This window comes from Pseudophryne corroboree, chromosome 8 (assembly GCF_028390025.1).
Source record: "Pseudophryne corroboree isolate aPseCor3 chromosome 8, aPseCor3.hap2, whole genome shotgun sequence".
Lineage (NCBI taxonomy): Eukaryota > Metazoa > Chordata > Amphibia > Anura > Myobatrachidae > Pseudophryne > Pseudophryne corroboree.
The window spans coordinates 47,807,567-47,827,247 of record NC_086451.1 but is presented as its reverse complement, the minus strand read 5'-3'; the positions used below and the strand labels follow the sequence as shown (position 1 = coordinate 47,827,247).

Below are 19,681 nucleotides of genomic sequence, written 5' to 3'. Positions count from 1 at the left end.
ATCTGCGTTCAGGTCCTTATTCAGACTCGCTGGATCGATTTGGTCGCAGCTGTCCGATGTTTTATTTTTTTTCATGCGCAGGCGCCACAGTGCACGTGTGCCGTGGTGCTGCTGCAGCTTAAGTCTCGGTCTAGGGGAAGCCGCAACCTGATTGGCTGGCTGCGACCATTTTGGGGCGGCAATGGGGATGAGCGTATTAAGCACAGGTGTGGCATTTGTAAGGGCGTACCGAAGCCAGCGACTGTGTCTTGGGATGCAGCTTCAGACCCCAGCAGCTGTACATCCTGAGAAACCTTAAGGTTGCACAGGGCCCGCGCAATAGTCACGATGGTTATCCGATGCTGCATCATCGGACGCAGGCAGCAGATCTGAGAAGCCGACGGCCCTGCTGCAATAACAAAACATCTCGGGTCTGCTGCTACCGAAGACGCGGCAACAATCACTCCTGCGACCAGCTCTGAAACGGGCCCAGTTCCGTGCGCGCAGTGGCCGTGATATTGCACATGCATTTTGTGCATCTGAGATTGTGGCTAGATACAGGTAGATACAGGAAGTATTATTGGATAAAATGTAGAAAACGTTTATCCATACCGAGTGGACCAGCTTAATAATGCTGTCTATGGGATGGAGATTGGCGCAATGCATGTGACCGATAATTGGGATTCTGCAGCTGCGCAAGGTCTGTTCTGCACTTGCGCAGAACGGGTCTTGCATTGTCGCCTGCAGTTCTCCTCTGCCGCTGCCTGATTGATAGGCAGCAGCGCTGAGGTGGTGGAGGGAGGGCTGTGTTCCTAGAAATGGGGGCGTGGGGATCTGCATGATATCACACAGACTACCTAGCCTCTCATCCCCTGATTCCATGGGCCAGCTGTGCAAGCCGAGGTTTACTCAGCTAGCCGACTGTGTGGGACCTCACAATCGATGGTTGCCATGTTGGATCCCAGCTTGTGAGTGGGTCGCAGTGCTGGGATTGCAGTTACGTGCAGGAGGTGTCTCTTTTGCTGAGATGTCTCCTGGAGATCGGATGGAAATGCGCGGCTTTGCTTTTGCCTCCTTCTCTTTGTATTTGGCACAAACCATGTTAAAATACAAGGGGAGCAAATAAATGTATATTTCTGCAGCAGGATATTGGTTTCCACAGGAAAACATTGGGGTGTAGTGGGGCTCTTGATCCAGAGGCACCAACAGGCTAAAGATTTAGGCTGTCCTAGGATGCATTGGGGCCTCCCCTATAAACTAGTGATGAGCGAGGTTCGGTTTTACTCGGTTTTACTCGGTTCTCAAAACGGCATCTTATTGGCTATCCAAAACACGTGACATCCGTGAGCCAATAAGATGCCGTTTTGAGAACCGAGTAAAACCGAACCCGCTCATCACTACTATAAACCCCGCCTCCAGGCACTGAGAGCTCATTTTTGAGTTGGTGCCTGCAGCAGCAGGTCACCTAACAGGAGGGCTGCTTTACTTACAAACATGCATCCTAGGCTGATCTTGATAGATCTGTACTGAACACGATCACAATACAACTGTGTTTTACTTTAGGTATATCCCATATTTTAAAGCTTAAAGGTGTTTTCCAGTTTCCAAACTCACTGCTGAACCTCTTCTAGTTTTAGCTTTCAAAATAAGAACAGATACTGAGGGGTAAATTTACTAAGATGGGAGTTCTATTTAAAATGGGATGTTGCTAATAGCAACCAATCAGATTCTACTTCTCATTTATCTAGCACATTCTAGAAGATAATACCTGGAATCTGATTGGTTGCTATGGGCAACATCCCATCTTAAATAGAACTCCCATCTTAGTAAATTTACCCCTGAGAGTGATAATCCAGTATCCGGAGGAGTAATCTGTGTAATGTTTTGTTTTTGACCATACAGCATCAATGGGATAATGCACTCCTTACTGTTTTTGTATGAAAATAGGATGTCATCAGCCCCCCCTCCTCCCCCCAGAAGTTGCTAAATAAATGATAAGTAGAATCTGATAGAACCCTGCTTCTATAAACCCGCACTTTAGTAAATAGACCGATTAGTCACAGAAGTGTCGCCTTTAGTGTCTCACGAAGTGCAGATCCGTAATACCGCTAACCACAGATTAATGCCACAACCAGTTTGTACAGTACTGATTTTTTTTTTTTTTTGGGCATTTCATTTCTACTCCGAATTCCTTATTATACTGCGATTATATTAAGGGCTGAAGCCAACCGTTGTCCTAGCGTTAGACAGTCACAAACTTTATGGAAAGCGGTTTAAAGGGAAAAAGATGTTCTGTCCATCGCACTCAATCATGTAACTCCTTGTTCCAGGGTAATGTAGGAGACGAGAGCTGAGGTCTGGTTGCTGCGGCAACAGTACCGTTTTCCCCTTACATCACTTTTCATAAATATCCATCCTTTCCTCTGAATTGTTTTTCAGTCTACAAAGTGCTGCTCTGTTGCCAGCGTGATTCCAGGAAAATGTTCTTGGCAGGCGGTTCTGTCACAGTGTAACAGCGAAGTGTGACTGACGCATCCCGTCGCTTGTTTATCTGTCCTCCCCGTGCAGGTACCTGAATCCGGGAAGCGAACCGCTGGAAGTGGATTCCAAGTTCTGGGAGCTCCGGGACAGCATTGTGCAGTGTGAATTACTAATGCTTAGGCTGTTACATTTCCGTGTCTCATTCAGCCATCCACACAAAGTGAGTGATTCACAGCAATCTGCTTATATCTCATATCACTGCAGAGTCATGACTTGGCATGTTACTATGTATAGTGTTCATTCTAGCACCCTGCACCTTTCAAAATCCATGCAGTTCCTCTTTCCTGCCTGGGGTGTCGCTTTCTGCTTTGGTGCTTCTCAGCGCACACAGGTCTGTATCACAGCACTGAGTAACAGACCAGTGTGCTGAGAAACAGCAGAGAGCGACACCCCAGGCAGGAAAGTGGAACTGCACAGATTTTGAAAGGTGCAGGGTGCTAGAATGAACACTAATGTATAGTGCGGGCAGCTTACTACCACTTGTGACCCTTTCTTCTAACTTAGTACATGCAGCTAACATGCTCACTGACTTTGGGGGTGACAAACCATGTAGACGTCATGAGATATTTCTTCCATTGTGCCATTATAGGTTTTGTTTTACATCGGGAACAATGCAGGGCCGGAATGGCCACCTGGCAAATGCCAGAAGGGCCTTATAACCCGATGGGCCAGTCCGGCCGCACAGAGAAAACCAGGGCTGGCCAAGCAGCTTAGCCGCCCAGTGCTCTGCTAGGCCGACCGGTTTACAGAGAGATGGGGGGGTGGGGCCTCGAGGCCGTGCCCCCGTGAGCTGTGACCATGGCCCCTTGTCGTGTGGCAGAGTTGTATGCCAGGGCTGTTTTAGAGCCTCAGTCCGTCCCAGGAACAATATGATTCTTATCTTAATTCTCTTGTTACAGTGCTGTGATTAGAGTACAGGACATTTTATTTCCTTATTCCACCTGTTCATATGCACCCTTCAAATAGACTCCGCCCATCGCTCACATTATAGAGGTCTGCTTTGTGTCACTGTCACTCCACTAGTTCCCAGTGAATTTAAAGGCTGCATTGTCATCGGTATTGCTTCGCATAGCAAAAAGACTGGAGGCTGCAGTTTTATTATATAAAAAAAAATATTATCCTTTATATGGCGCCACAAGGGTTCCACAGCGCCCAATTACTGAGTACATAAACAAATAATCAAAACTGGAAACCGGCAACTTACAGTTGAAGGCAATACAGGATAAATACAGGGTAAATAAACATAACTACATCAGCAGAGGATACTGGAATAAGTATCGGGGGTAGAAGACTGCTGGATTTGGTGCAGTTGAAGATTATTAAAGTAAGAAAGGATAAGCACATGAGGGAAGAGGGCCCTGCTCGTGAGAGCTTACATTCTAAAGGGGTGGGGCAGACAGACGGGGGTGCCACAGGCGGAGTACATAGAGCGTGGAACAGGGGGTTAGGATGAGATTTGGCTGGGTTTGGTGAAGAAGTGGGTCATGAGAGCCTGTTTGAAGTTTTGTAGAGAGGTGGAGACTCTGAGGGGGAGAGGTAGGGAATTCCAGAGAAGTGGTGCAGCGCGTGAAAAATCTTGGAGATAGGAGTGGGAGGAATTAATCAGAAGACAGAGTCGGCGTGCATTAGCAGAGCGAAGAGGACGTGTGGGAGTGTAAAGGGAGATAAGGTCAGAGATGTAGGTGGGAGAGGAGTGGGTGAGGGCTTTGTAAGCGGGTGTGAGAAGCTTGAAATGGATTCTGAAAGGGAAGGGGAGCCAGTGAAGGGCTTGTAGGAGAGGGGAGGTGGACGTAGTGCGTTTGGTGAGGAAAATGAGCCGGGCGTTCAAAAATAATTTGGTTTTCTGTATATTCAGTTATTGATTAAAGAGCGAGCGGGCTAAGGTGAATGGCACACATTCATAAGCAGCAGGTCCATATTTTGCATACTAACCTACTAGTAGGGTTTTGGCCATTGAAAGATATTGGAGTGCCTGGATGAGACCCTTCTGAGCATGGATAGGACATAAGAACTCCAGACAGATAAAGCCCTGGCCAGACTTGATCTTAGGACTATAGCAATGCTAACCACTGCTGCCTATTCTCTAAAATACAGGAACAGTATCCTAAAGGTTATCATGCTTCAGAGATGGATGGGCTGCTCTTAGGCAGATTTGTTCAGCTCTCAGAATGTCTACTGTGTGCAGGGGATGAGGACGCGTTATGTCAGGCAGCTATTATACTGTGTGCAGGGGATGAGGACGCGTTATGTCAGGCAGCTATTATACAGTGTGCAGGGGATGAGGACGCGTTATGTCAGGCAGCTATTATACTGTGTGTAGGGGATGAGGACGCCTTATGTCAGGCAGCTATTATACTGTGTGTAGGGGATCAGGACGTGTTATGTCAGGCAGCTATTATACTGTGTGTAGGGGATGAGGACGCCTTATGTCAGGCAGCTATTATACTGTGTGTAGGGGATGAGGACGCCTTATGTCAGGCAGCTATTATACTGTGTGTGTAGGGGATGAGGACGCGTTATGTCAGGCAGCTATTATACTGTGTGCAGGGGATGAGGACGCCTTATGTCAGGCAGCTATTATACTGTGTGTAGGTGATGAGGACGTGTTATGTCAGGCAGCTATTATACTATGTGTAGGGGATGAGGACGCGTTATGTCAGGCAGCTATTATACTGTGTGTGTAGGGGATGAGGACGCGTTATGTCAGGCAGCTATTATACTGTGTGTGTGTAGGGGATGAGGACGCCTTATGTCAGGCAGCTATTATACTGTGTGTGTGTGTAGGGGATGAGGACGCCTTATGTCAGGCAGCTATTATACTGTGTGCAGGGGATGAGGACGCGTTATGTCAGGCAGCTATTATACTGTGTGTAGGGGATGAGGACTCGTTATGTCAGGCAGCTATTATACAGTGTGCAGGGGATGAGGACTCGTTATGTCAGGCAGCTATTATACTGTGTGCAGGGGATGAGGACGCCTTATGTCAGGCAGCTATTGTACTGTGTGTAGGGGATGAGGACGTGTTATGTCAGGCAGCTATTATACTGTGTGTAGGGGATGAGGACGTGTTATGTCAGGCAGCTATTATACTGTGTGCAGGGGATGAGGACGCCTTATGTTAGGCAGCTATTATACTGTGTGCAGGGGATGAGGACGCGTTATGTCAGGCAGCTATTATACTGTGTGTAGGGGATGAGGACGCCTTATGTCAGGCAGCTATTATACTGTGTGCAGGGGATGAGGACGCGTTATGTCAGGCAGCTATTATACTGTGTGCAGGGGATGAGGACGCCTTATGTCAGGCAGCTATTATACTGTGTGTAGGGGATGAGGACGCCTTATGTCAGGCAGCTATTATACTGTGTGTAGGTGATGAGGATGTGTTATGTCAGGCAGCTATTATACTATGTGTAGGGGATGAGGACGCGTTATGTCAGGCAGCTATTATACTGTGTGTGTAGGGGATGAGGACGCCTTATGTCAGGCAGCTATTATACTGTGTGTGTGTGTAGGGGATGAGGACGCCTTATGTCAGGCAGCTATTATACTGTGTGCAGGGGATGAGGACGCGTTATGTCAGGCAGCTATTATACTGTGTGTAGGGGATGAGGACTCGTTATGTCAGGCAGCTATTATACAGTGTGCAGGGGATGAGGACTCGTTATGTCAGGCAGCTATTATACTGTGTGTAGGGGATGAGGACGTGTTATGTCAGGCAGCTATTATACTGTGTGTAGGGGATGAGGACGCCTTATGTCAGGCAGCTATTATACTGTGTGTAGGGGATGAGGACGCCTTATGTCAGGCAGCTATTATACTGTGTGTAGGGGATGAGGACGCCTTATGTCAGGCAGCTATTATACTGTGTGTAGGGGATGAGGACGCCTTATGTCAGGCAGCTATTATACTGTGTGTAGGGGATGAGGACGTGTTATGTCAGGCAGCTATTATACTGTGTGTAGGGGATGAGGACGCCTTATGTCAGGCAGCTATTATACTGTGTGTAGGGGATGAGGACGCGTTATGTCAGGCAGCTATTATACTGTGTGTAGGGGATGAGGACGTGTTATGTCAGGCAGCTATTATACTGTGTGTGTAGGGGATGAGGACGCCTTATGTCAGGCAGCTATTATACTGTGTGTAGGGGATGAGGACGCATTATGTCAGGCAGCTATTATACTGTGTGTGTAGGGGATGAGGACGCGTTATGTCAGGCAGCTATTATACTGTGTGTAGGGGATGAGGACGCCTTATGTCAGGCAGCTATTATACTGTGTGTAGGGGATGAGGACGCCTTATGTCAGGCAGCTATTATACTGTGTGTAGGGGATGAGGACGCCTTATGTCAGGCATCTATTATACTGTGTGTAGGGGATGAGGACGCGTTATGTCAGGCAGCTATTATACTGTGTGCACGGGATGAGGACGCCTTATGTCAGGCAGCTATTATACTGTGTTTAGGGGATGAGGCCGCCTTATGTTAGGCAGCTATTATACTGTGTGCACGGGATGAGGACGACTTATGTCAGGCAGCTATTGTACTGTGTGCAGGGGATGAGGACGCGTTATGTCAGGCAGCTATTATACTGTGTTTAGGGGATGAGGCCGCCTTATGTTAGGCAGCTATTATACTGTGTGTAGGGGATGAGGACGACTTATGTCAGGCAGCTATTATACTGTGTGTAGGGGATGAGGACGCGTTATGTCAGGCAGCTATTATACTGTGTGCAGGGGATGAGGACGCGTTATGTCAGGCAGCTATTATACTGTGTGTAGGGGATGAGGACGCCTTATGTCAGGCATCTATTATACTGTGTGTAGGGGATGAGGACGCCTTATGTCAGGCAGCTATTATACTGTGTGTAGGGGATGAGGACGCCTTATGTCAGGCAGCTATTATACTGTGTGCAGGGGATGAGGACGCCTTATGTCAGGCAGCTATTGTACTGTGTGCAGGGGATGAGGACGTGTTATGTCAGGCAGCTATTATACTGTGTGCAGGGGATGAGGACGTGTTATGTCAGGCAGCTATTATACTGTGTGTAGGGGATGAGGACGCCTTATGTCAGGCAGCTATTATACTGTGTGTAGGGGATGAGGACGTGTTATGTCAGGCAGCTATTATACTGTGTGTAGGGGATGAGGACGCCTTATGTCAGGCAGCTATTATACTGTGTGTAGGGGATGAGGACGCGTTATGTCAGGCAGCTATTATACTGTGTGCAGGGGATGAGGATGCCTTATGTCAGGCAGCTATTGTACTGTGTGTAGGGGATGAGGACGAGTTATGTCAGGCAGCTATTATACTGTGTGTGTAGGGGATGAGGACGCGTTATGTCAGGCAGCTATTATACTGTGTGCAGGGGATGAGGACGTGTTATGTCAGGCAGCTATTATACTGTGTGCACGGGATGAGGACGACTTATGTCAGGCAGCTATTATACTGTGTGTAGGGGATGAGGACGCCTTATGTCAGGCAGCTATTATACTGTGTGTAGGGGATGAGGACGCGTTATGTCAGGCAGCTATTTTACTGTGTGTAGGGGATGAGGACGCCTTATGTCAGGCAGCTATTATACTGTGTGTGTAGGGGATGAGGACGCGTTATGTCAGGCAGCTATTATACTGTGTGTAGGGGATGAGGACGCGTTATGTCAGGCAGCTATTATACTGTGTGTAGGGGATGAGGACGCGTTATGTCAGGCAGCTATTATACTGTGTGCAGGGGATGAGGACGCGTTATATCAGGCAGCTATTATACTGTGTGTAGGGGATGAGGACGCGTTATGTCAGGCAGCTATTATACTGTGTGTAGGGGATGAGGACGCCTTGTGTCAGGCAGCTATTATACTGTGTGTGTAGGGGATGAGGACGCCTTATGTCAGGCAGCTATTATACTGTGTGTAGGGGATGAGGACGCGTTATGTCAGGCACCTATTATACTGTGTGTAGGGGATGAGGACGCGTTATGTCAGGCAGCTATTATACTGTGTGTAGGGGATGAGGACGCGTTATGTCAGGCAGATATTACTGGGCGTCCACCCCCGGAGCCGCGCCGCCGTTCTCCTCAAAGAGCTAGAAGTACAGAAGACAGAAGTCGTCAGGAGGCAGAAGCCTTCAGCTTCACTGAGGTAACGCACAGCACTGCAGCTGTGCGTCATTGCTTCCATACACCTCACATACTCCGGTCACTGTAAGGGTGCAGGGCGCAGGGGGGGGCACCCTGGGCGGCAATATAAACCTCTGCATGGCTTAAAGAATATATACATGTACAGGTGGGCTCTGTACATGTATATAAAAGAGCCCCCGCCACATTTCATTAAGTTTGAGCGGGACAGAAGCCTGCCGCCGAGGGGGCGGGGCTTCTCCCTCAGCACTCACCAGCGCCATTTTCGCTCCACAGCACTGCTGAGAGGAAGCTCCCCGGACTCTCCCCTGCTTACACACGATGAAAGGGTGCTTAAAAGAGAGGGGGGGGCACATAATTGGCGGTTTACATATTATACAGCGCTGCTGGGGAAAAACAATTTGTGTTGGTCTCCAGGGTTATTGCGCTGGGGTGGTTGCTGGCTTACTCTCTCTCTGTCTCTCCAAAGGGCCTTGACAGGGATACTGTCTTCAGGAAAGGGGTTCCCTGTGTGTGTGTGTGTGTGTGTGAAGTGTCGGTACGCGTGTGTCGACATGTTTGACGAGGAAGGCTCGCTTAATGTGGAGGGGGAGTGCTTGAATGTCAGGTCGCCGTCGGCAACGCCGACACCAGAATGGGTGGATATGCTGAATGTCTTGAATGCAAATGTCAATCTATTGCATAAAAGATTAGAAGAAGCTAGGGATCAGTCAGGTAGCCAGTCCATGCCTGTCCCTGGGGCGCCAGGTCCTTCGGGGTCTCAGAAGCGCACCATATCCCAGATCGATGACACAGATACTGACTCTAGTGTCGACTATGAAGATGCGAAATTACAGCCAAAGGTGGCTAAGGGTATACGGTACATGATTATTGCCATTAAAGAGGTTTTGCATATTACTGAGGAACCCCCTGTCCCTGACACGAGGGTACACATGTATAAAGGGAAAAAGCCTGAAGTCACTTTCCCATCCTCATTTGAATTAAGTGACTTGTGCGAAAAGGCTTGGGAATCTCCGGATAGGAGACCACATGGCGTATCCTTTTCCACAAACTGATAGGATACGCTGGGAATCTTCGCCAAAAGTTGACAAGGCGCTGACACGTTTGTCCAAAAAGGTGGCACTGCCTTCTCAGGATACGGCTTCCCTCAAGGAACCTGCTGATCGCAGGCAGGAAATTACCTTAAAGCACATTTACAATCATTCCGGTACTATTGCTCGACCGGCTATGGCGTAGGCCTGGGTTTGTAGTGCGGTTGTAGCATGGGCAGATTCCTTATCTACGGAAATTGACACCTTAGATAGGGACGCCATTCAAATGACCATAGAGCATATCAGAGATGCTGCCTTGTATATGAGGGATGCTCAGAGAGACATTTGTTTATTAAGCTCCAGAATAAATGCTATGTCTATTGGACCCATGTCTGTCTATTGGCTCATGTGGACCCGACAGTGGACGGGAGATGCCGATTCAAAGCGGCATATGGAGTCCTTGCCTTACAAGGGGGTGGAGTTGTTTGGAGACGGCCTCTCGGATCTTATCTCTACGACTACGGCTGGTAAGTCAAATTTCTTACCTTATGTCCCCCCGCAACATACAAAAAAGGCACCTCATTATCAAATGCAGTCCTTTCGTTCCAATAAAAACAAGAAGGTACGTGGATCATCCTTTGTTGCCAGAGGGAAAGGCAGGGAAAAAAAGCTGCACACAGCTAGTTCCCAAGAGCAGAAGTCCTCCCCCGCGTCTGCAAAGTCCACCGCATGACGCTGGGGCTTTCCGGGGGGAGGCAGATCTGGTGGGGGCTCGTCTTCGATTTTTCAGGGTTCACTCGCAGGTGGATCCCTGGGCATTAGAGATTGTTTCCCAGGGATACAGGCTGGAATTCGAAGACTTGCCTCCTCGACGATTTTTCAAATCTGCTCTGCCGGCTTCCCCGTCAGAGAGGGAGCTAGTGTTGACAGCAATCCAAAAATTGTATATTTAACAGGTGATTGTCACAGTTCCTCATCTCCAGCAAGGAGAGGGATATTACTCAACCCTGTTTGTGGTCCCGAAACCGGACGGTTCGGTCAGACCCATTTCTCTGACATCCTAAGTGGATGCTGGGGACTCCGTCAGGACCATGGGGAATAGCGGCTCCGCAGGAGACAGGGCACAAAATTGACCACTAGGTGGTGTGCACTGGCTCCTCCCCCTATGACCCTCCTCCAAGCCTCAGTTGGGTTTTTGTGCCCGGCCGAGAAGGGTGCAATCTAGGTGGCTCTCCTAAAGAGCTGCTTAGAATAAAAGTTTGTTGGGTTTTTTTATTTTCAGTGAGTCCTGCTGGCAACAGGCTCACTGCAACGCGGGACTAAGGGGAGAAGAAGCGAACTCACCTGCGTGCAGGATGGATTGGCTTCTTAGGCTACTGGACACTAGCTCCAGAGGGACGATCACAGGTACAGCCTGGATGGGTCACCGGAGCCGCGCCGCCAGCCCCCTTACAGATGCTGAAGAGAGAAGAGGTCCAGAAATCGGCGGCTGAAGACTTCCCAGTCTTCTTAAGGTAGCGCACAGCACTGCAGCTGTGCGCCATTGCTCTCAGCACACTTCACACCGCGGTCACTGAGGGTGCAGGGCGCTGGGGGGGGGGGGCGCCCTGGGCAGCAATGTAATTACCTTTACTGGCTAAAAATACATCACATATAGCCCCTGGGCTATATGGATGTATTTAACCCCTGCCAGGATTACAGAAAAAACCGGGAGAAGAGCCCGCCGTGAAGGGGGCGGGGCCTATCTCCTCGGCACACAGCGCCATTTCTCTAACGTCCTAGTGGATGCTGGGGACTCCGTCAGGACCATGGGGAATAGCGGCTCCGCAGGAGACAGGGCACAAAAGCAAGCTTTTAGGATCACATGGTGTGTACTGGCTCCTCCCCCTATGACCCTCCTCCAAGCCTCAGTTAGGTTTTTGTGCCCGTCCGAGTAGGGTGCAATCTAGGTGGCTCTCTTAAAGAGTTACTTAGAAAAAGTTTTTAGGTTCTTTATTTTCAGTGAGTCCTGCTGGCAACAGGCTCACTGCATCGAGGGACTTAGGGGAGAGATTTTCAACTCACCTGCGTGCAGGATGGATTGGATTCTTAGGCTACTGGACACCATTAGCTCCAGAGGGAGTCGGAACACAGGGCTCGCCCTGGGGTTCGTCCCGGAGCCGCGCCGCCGACCCCCCTTGCAGATGCTGAAGATGAAGAGGTCCGGAACCAGGCGGCAGAAGACTTTCAGTCTTCATCAGGTAGCGCACAGCACTGCAGCTGTGCGCCATTGTTGTCAGCACACTTCTCACAGCAGTCACGGAGGGTGCAGGGCGCTGGGGGGGGGCGCCCTGGGCAGCAATGTATAATACCTGTATGGCGAAAAATACATCACATATAGCCCTTGAGGCTATATGGATGTATTTAACCCCTGCCAGATATCAAAAACTCCGGAGAAGAAGCCCGCCGAAAAGGGGGCGGGGCCTATTCTCCTCAGCACACAGCGCCATTTTCCCTCACAGAAATGCTGGTGGGAAGGCTCCCAGGCTCTCCCCTGCACTGCACTACAGAAACAGGGTTAAAACAGAGAGGGGGGGCACTGATTTGGCGATATGTACATATATTAAAATGCTATAAGGGAGGAACACTTATATAAAGGTTGTCCCTGGATAATTATAGCGTTTTGGTGTGTGCTGGCAAACTCTCCCTCTGTCTCCCCAAAGGGCTAGTGGGTCCTGTCCTCTATCAGAGCATTCCCTATGTGTGTGCTGTATGTCGGTACGTGTGTGTCGACATGTATGAGGTAAATGTTGGTGAGGAGGCGGAGCAAATTGCCTGTAATGGTGATGTCACTCTCTAGGGAGTCGACACCGGAATGGATGGCTTATTTATGGAATTACGTGATAATGTCAACACGCTGTAAGCCGGTTGACGACATGAGAGGGCCGGCGAACAAATTAGTATCTGTCCAGGCGTCTCAAACACCGTCAGGGGCTGTAAAATGCCCATTTACCTCAGTCGGTCGACACAGACCCAGACAAGGACACTGATTTCAGTGTCGACGGTGAAGAAACAAACGTATTTTCCTTTAGGGCCACACGTTAAGGGCAATGAAGGAGGTGTTACATATTTCTGATACTCCAAGTACCACAAAAAAGGGTATTATGTGTGAGGTGAAAAAACTACCTGTAGTTTTTCCTGAATCAGATAAATTATATGAAGTGTGTGATGATGCGTGGGTTTCCCCCGATAGAAAATTATTGGCGGTATACCTTTTCCCGCCAGAAGTTAAGGCGCGTTGGGAAACACCCCTCAGGGTGGATAAGGCGCTCACACGCTTATCAGAACAAGTGGCGGTACCATCTACAGATAGGACCGTACTTAAGGAGCCAGCTAATAGGAGGCTGAAAAATATCCTAAAAAGTATACACACACATGCTGGTGTTATACTGTGACCAGCGATCGCCTCAGCCTGGATGTGCAGACCTGAGGTGGCTTGGTCGGATTCCCTGACTAAAAATATTGATACCCTTGACAGGGACAGTATTTTATTGACTATAGAGCATTTAAAGGATGCATTTCTATATATGCGAGATGCGCAGAGGGATATTGCACTCTGGCATCAAGAGTAAATGCGATGTTCATATCTGCAAGAAGATGTTTATGGACACGACAGTGGTCAGGTGATGCAGATTCCAAACGGCACAAAGATGTATTGCCGTATAAAGGGGAGGAGTTATTTGGGGTCGGTCCATGGGACCTGGTGGCCACGGCAACTGCTGGAAAATCCACCGTTATTTACCCTAAGTCACATCTCTGCAGAAAAAGACACAGTCTTTTCAGCCTCAGTCTTTTCGTCCCTATAAGAGTCATATCTGCCCAGGGATAGAGAAAAGGGAAGAAGACTGCAGCAGGCAGCCCATTCCCAGGAATAGAAGCCCTTCGCCGCTTCTACTAAGTTCTCAGCATGACGCTGGGACCGTACAGGACCCCTGGATCCTACAAGTAGTATCCAAGGGGTACAGATTGGAATGTCGAGGCGTTTCCCCCCTCGCAGGTTCCTGTAGTCTGCTGTACCAATGTCTCCCTCCGACAGGGAGGCAGTATTGAAAATAATTCACAAGCTGTATTCCCAGCAGGTGATAATAAAAATACCCCTCCTACAACAAGGAAAGGGGTATTGTTCCACACTATATGGTGGTACTGAAGCCAGAAGGCTAGGTGAGACCGATTCTAAATCAAAAAATTTTTTTGAACACTTACAAAGGTTCAAATTCAGATGGAGTCACTCAGAGCAGTGATAGCAAACAAGGGGACTATATAGTGTCCCGGGACATCAGGGATGCTTACCTCCATGTCCCAAAAATTTGCTTTTCTCACCAAGGGTACCTCAGGTTCGTGGTACAGAACTGTCACTATCAGTTTCAGACGATGCCGTTGGATTGTCCAAGGCACCCCGGGTCCTTACCAAGGTAATGACCGAAATGAGGATTCGTCGTCAAAGAGAATGGACGACCTCCTGATAAGAACAAGGTCCAGAGAACAGTTGGAGGTCGGAGTAGCACTATCTCAAGTAGTTCTACGACAGCACGGGTGGATTCTAAATATTCCATAACCGCAGTTGTTCCGACGACACGTCTGCTGGTCCTAGGAATGATTCTGGACACAGTCCAGGAAAAGGTGTTTCTCCCAGAGGAGAAAGCCAGGGAGTTATCCGAGCTAATCGGGATCCTCCTAAAACCAGGAAAAGTGTCAGTGCATCATTGCACAAGAGTCCTGGTAAAAATGGTGGCTTATTACGAAGCGCTTCCATTCGGCAGATTTCACACAAGAACTCTTCAGTGGGATCTGCTGGACAAATGGTCCGGATCGCATCTTCGGATGCATCAGCGGATAACCCTATATCCAAGGACAAGGGTGTCTCTCCTGTGGTGATTACAGAGTGCTCATCTTCTAGAGGGCCGCAGATTCGGCATTCAGGATTGGATGCTGGTAACCACGGAGGCCAGCTTGAGAGGCTGGGGAGCAGTCACACAGGGAAAAAAATTTCCAGGGAGTGTGATCAAGTCTGGAGAATTCTCTCCACATAAATATACTGGAGCTAAGAGCAAATTTATAATGCTCTAAGTTTAGCAAGGCCTCTGCTTCAAGGTCAGCCGGTATTGATCCAGTGGGATAACATCACGGCAGTCGCCCACGTAAACAGAAAGGGCGGCACAAGAAGCAGGAGGGCAGTGGTCAAAACTGCAAGGATTTTTCGCTAGGCGGAAAATCATGTGTTAGCACTGTCAGCAGTGTTCATTCCGTGAGTGGATGACTGGGAAGCAGACTTCCTCAGCAGGCACGACCTCCACCCGGGAGAGTGGGAACTTCATCGGGAAGTTTTCCGCATGATTGTGAACCGTTGGGAAAGACCAAAGGTGGACATGATGGTGTCCCGCCCGAACAAAAAACGTGACAGGTATTGCGCCAGGTCACGAGACCTTCAGGCGATAGCTGTGGACGTCCTGGTAACACCGTGGGTGTAACAGTCGGTGTATGTGTTCCCTCCTCTGTTTCTCATAACCAAGGTATTGAGAATTATAAGACGTAGAGGAGTAAGAACTATACTCGTGGCTCCGGATTGGCCAAGAGGGACTTGGTACCCGGAACTTCAAGAGATGCTCACAGAGGACTAATGGCCTCGGGAGCTAAGATGGGATTTGCTTTCAGCAAGAACCATGTCTGTTCCAAGAGGAACCGTGGCATCTGCCTCTAAGAAAGGACCTGCTCCAGCAGGGACCTTGTCTGTTCCAAGACTTACCGCGACTGCGTTTGACGGCATGGCGGTTGAACGCCGGATCCTAAGGGAAAAGGCATTCCGGAAGAAGTCATACCTACCCTGGTCAAAGCCAGGAAGGAGGTGACCGTACAACGTTATCATTACATGTGGTGAAAATATATTGCGTGGGTGAGGCCAGGAAGGCCCCACGAAAAAATTTCGACTAGGTCGATTTCTGCACTTCCTGAAAACAGGAGTGTCTATGAGCCTCAAATTGGGGTCCATTAAGGTTCAAGTTTCGGCCCTGTAGATTTTCTTCCAGAAAAAATTGGCTTCAATTCCTGAAGTCCAGACGTTTGTCAAGGGAGTATTGCATATACAGCCCCTTGTGTGCCTCCAGTGGCACCGTGGGATCTCAACGTAGTGTTGGGATTCCTAAAATCATATTGGTTTGAACCGCTCAAATCTGTGGATTTGAAATATCTCACATGGAAAGTGACCATGTTGTGGCCCTGGCCTCGGCCAGACGATTGTCAGAATTGGGGGCTTTGTCTTAAAAAAGCCCATATTTGTTTTTCCAGTCGGACAAGGCAGAACTGCGGACTCGTCCCCAGTTTCTTCCTAAGGTGGTGTCAGCGTTTCACCTGAAACAACATATTGTGGTGCCTGCGGCTACTAGGGACTTGGAGGACTCCAAGTTGCTAGACGTTGTCGGGGCCCTAAAAATATATATATATATATATATATATATATATATATATATATATATATATATATATATATATATATATATATATATATATATATATATATATATATATATATATATATATATATTTTTTTTTTTTTTTTTCCAGGACGGCTGGAGTCAGAAATTCTGACTTGCTGTTTATATTGTATGCACCCAAAAAGCTGGGTGCTCCTGCTTCTAAGCAGACTATTGCTTGTTGGATTTGTAGTACAATTCAGCTTGCACATTCTGTGGCAGGCCTGCCACAGCCAAAATCTGTAAGTGCCCATTCCACAAGGAAGGTGGGCTCATCTTGGGCGGATGCCCGAGGGGGTCTCGGCTTTAAAATTTTGCCGAGCAGTTACGTGGTCAGGGGGGAACACGTTTGTAAAATTCTACAAATTTGATACCCTGGCTGAGGAGGACCTGGAGTTCTCTCATTCGGTGCTGCAGAGTCATCCGCACTCTCCCGCCCGTTTGGGAGCTTTGGTATAATCCCCATGGTCCTGACGGAGTCCCCAGCATCCACTAGGACGTTAGAGAAAATAAGATTTTACTTACCGATAAATCTATTTCTCGTAGTCCGTAGTGGATGCTGGGCGCCCATCCCAAGTGCGGATTGTCTGCATTACTTGTACATAGTTATTGTTACAAAAATCGGGTTATTATTGTTGTGAGCCATCTTTTTTAGAGGCTACTTCATTGTTATCATACTGTTAACTGGGTTCAGATCACAAGTTGTACGGTGTGATTGGTGTGGCTGGTATGAGTCTTACCCGGGATTCAAGATCCTTCCTTATTGTGTACGCTCGTCCGGGCACAGTACCTAACTGAGGCTTGGAGGAGGGTCATAGGGGGAGGAGCCAGTACACACCATGTGATCCTAAAAGCTTGCTTTTGTGCCCTGTCTCCTGCGGAGCCGCTATTCCCCATGGTCCTGACGGAGTCCCCAGCATCCACTACGGACTACGAGAAATAGATTTATCGGTAAGTAAAATCTTATTTTTTCCCACACAGATCCGCTGGTGGGAAGGCTCCCAGGCTCTCCCCTGCACTGCACTACAGAAACAGGGTTAAAACAGAGAGGGGGGGCATTTTTTTGGCGATATTATTATATATTAAGCTGCTATAAGGGAAAACACTTACTATAAGGTGGTCCCTGTATAATTATAGCGCTTTGGTGTGTGCTGGCAAACTCTCCCTCTGTCTCCCCAAAGGGCTAGTGGGGTCCTGTCCTCTATCAGAGCATTCCCTGTGTGTGTGGTGTGTGTCGACAGGTATGAGGACGATGTTGGTGTGGAGGCGGAGCAATTGCCTGTAATGGGATGTCACCCCCTAGGGAGTCGACACCGGAATGGATGGCTTTATTTATGGAATTACGTGATAGTGTCAACACGCTACAAGGTCGGTTGACGATATGAGACGGCCGGCAAACCAATTAGTACCTGTCCAGGCGTCTCAAACACCGTCAGGGGCTTTAAAACGCCCATTACCTCAGTCGGTCGACAGACACGGACACTGACTCCAGTGTCGACTGTGAAGAAAAAAACGTATTTTCCAGTAGGGCCACACGTTACATAATCACGGCAATGAAGGAGGCGTTACATATTTCTGATACTACAAGTACCACAAAAATGGGTATTATGTGGGGTGTGAAAAAACTACCTGTAGTTTTTCCTGAAATCAGATGAATTGATTGAAGTGTGTGATGAAGCGTGGGTTACCCCCGATAGGAAGTTGCTAATTTCAGAGAAGTTATTGGCATTATACCCTTTCCCGCCAGAGGTTAGGGCGCGCTGGGAAACACCCTCTAGGGTAGATAAGGCGCTCACACGCTTATCAAAACAAGTGGCGTTACCGTCTCCTGATACGGCCGCCCTCAAAATCCAGCTGATAGGAGGCTGGAAAATACTCTAAAAAGTATATACACACATACTGATGTTATACTGCGACCAGCAATCGCCCCAGCATGGATGTGCAGTGCTGGGGGGGTTTGGTCGGAATCTCTGACTGGAATTATTGATACCCTGAATAGCGACAATATTTTATTGACTATAGAGCATTTAAAGGATGCATTTTCTTTATATGCGAGATGCACAGAGGGATATTTGCACTCTGGCATCAAGGGTAAGTGCGCTGTCCATTTCTGCCAGAAGAAGTTTATGGACGCGACAGTGGTCAGGTGATGCGGATTCCAAGCGGCATATGGAAGTTTGCCGTATAAAGGGGAGGAATTATTTGGGGTCGGTCTATCGGACTTGGTGGCCACGGCAACAGCCGGAAAATCCACCTTTTTTACCTCAGGTCACCTCCCAACAGAAAAAGACACCGTCTTTTCAGCCTCAGTCCTTTCGTTCTCATAAGAACAAGCGGGCAAAAGGCCATTCATATCTGCCCGAGGCAAAGGAAAGGGTAAGAGACTGCAGCAAGCAGCTCCTTCCCAGGAGCAGAAGCACTCCCCCGCTTCTGAAAAGTCCTCAGCATGTCGCTGGGGCCTTACAAGCGGACTCAGGTCCGGTGGGGGGGTCGTCTCAAGAATTTCAGCGCGCAGTGGGCTCACTCGCAAGTCGACCCCTGGATCCTGCAGGTAGTATCACAGGGGTACAGATTGGAATTCGAGACGTCTCTTCCTCGCAGATTCCTGAAGTCTGCTTTACCAACATCTCCCTCCGACAGGGAGACGGTGTTGGAAGCTATTCACAAGCTGTATTCCCAGCAAGTAATAGTCAAGGTACCCCTACTACAACAAGGAAAGGGGTATTATTCCACGCTGTTTGTGGTACCGAAGCCGGACGGCTCGTGAGACCTATTCTAAGTCTGAAATCTTTTGAACACTTACATACAAAGGTTCAAGTTCAAGATGAAATCACTCAGAGCAGTGATAGCGAATCTGGAAGAAGGGGACTTTATGGTGTCCTTGGACATCAAGGATGCTTACCTCCATGTCCCAAATTTGCCCTTCAAACCAAGGGTACCTCAGGTTCGTGGTACAAAACTGTCACTATCAGTTTCAGACGTTGCCGTTTGGATTGTCCACGGCACCCCGGGTCTTTACCAAGGTAATGGCCGAAATGATGATTCTTCTTCGAAGAAAAGGCGTATTAATTATCCCTTACTTGGACGATCTCCTGATAAGGGCAAGATCCAGAGAACAGTTAGAGGCCGGTGTAGCACTAACCCAAGTAGTGCTGCAACAGCACGGGTGGATTCAAAATTTTCCAAAATCCCAGCTGAGCCCGACGACACGTCTGCTGTTCCTAGGGATGATTCTGGACACAGTTCAGAAGAAGGTTTTTCTCCCGGAGGAGAAAGCCAGGGAGTTATCCGAGCTAGTCAGGAACCTCCTAAAACCAGGAAAAGTTTCAGTGCATCAATGCACAAGAGTCCTGGGTAAATGATGGCTTCTTACGAAGCAATTCCATTCGGCAGATTCCACGCAAGAACTTTTCAGTGGAATCTGCTGGACGAATGGTCCGGATCGCATCTTCAGATGCATCAGCGGATAGCCCCGTCTCCAAGGACAAGGGGGTCTC

General features: G+C 48.6%; 1 protein-coding gene across 1 annotated transcript in view; it reads left to right on the top strand.

Moving 5' to 3' along the window:
• The window catches only part of CCNQ (cyclin Q), a 50,280-nt gene that overhangs the window by 9,396 nt on the left and 21,203 nt on the right, over nt 1–19,681 (top strand). The window contains exon 4 of the mRNA XM_063936328.1: nt 2,548–2,680. Within this exon, the coding sequence (XP_063792398.1) occupies nt 2,548–2,680 (133 nt within the window). The remainder of the gene's footprint in view (nt 1–2,547; nt 2,681–19,681) is intronic.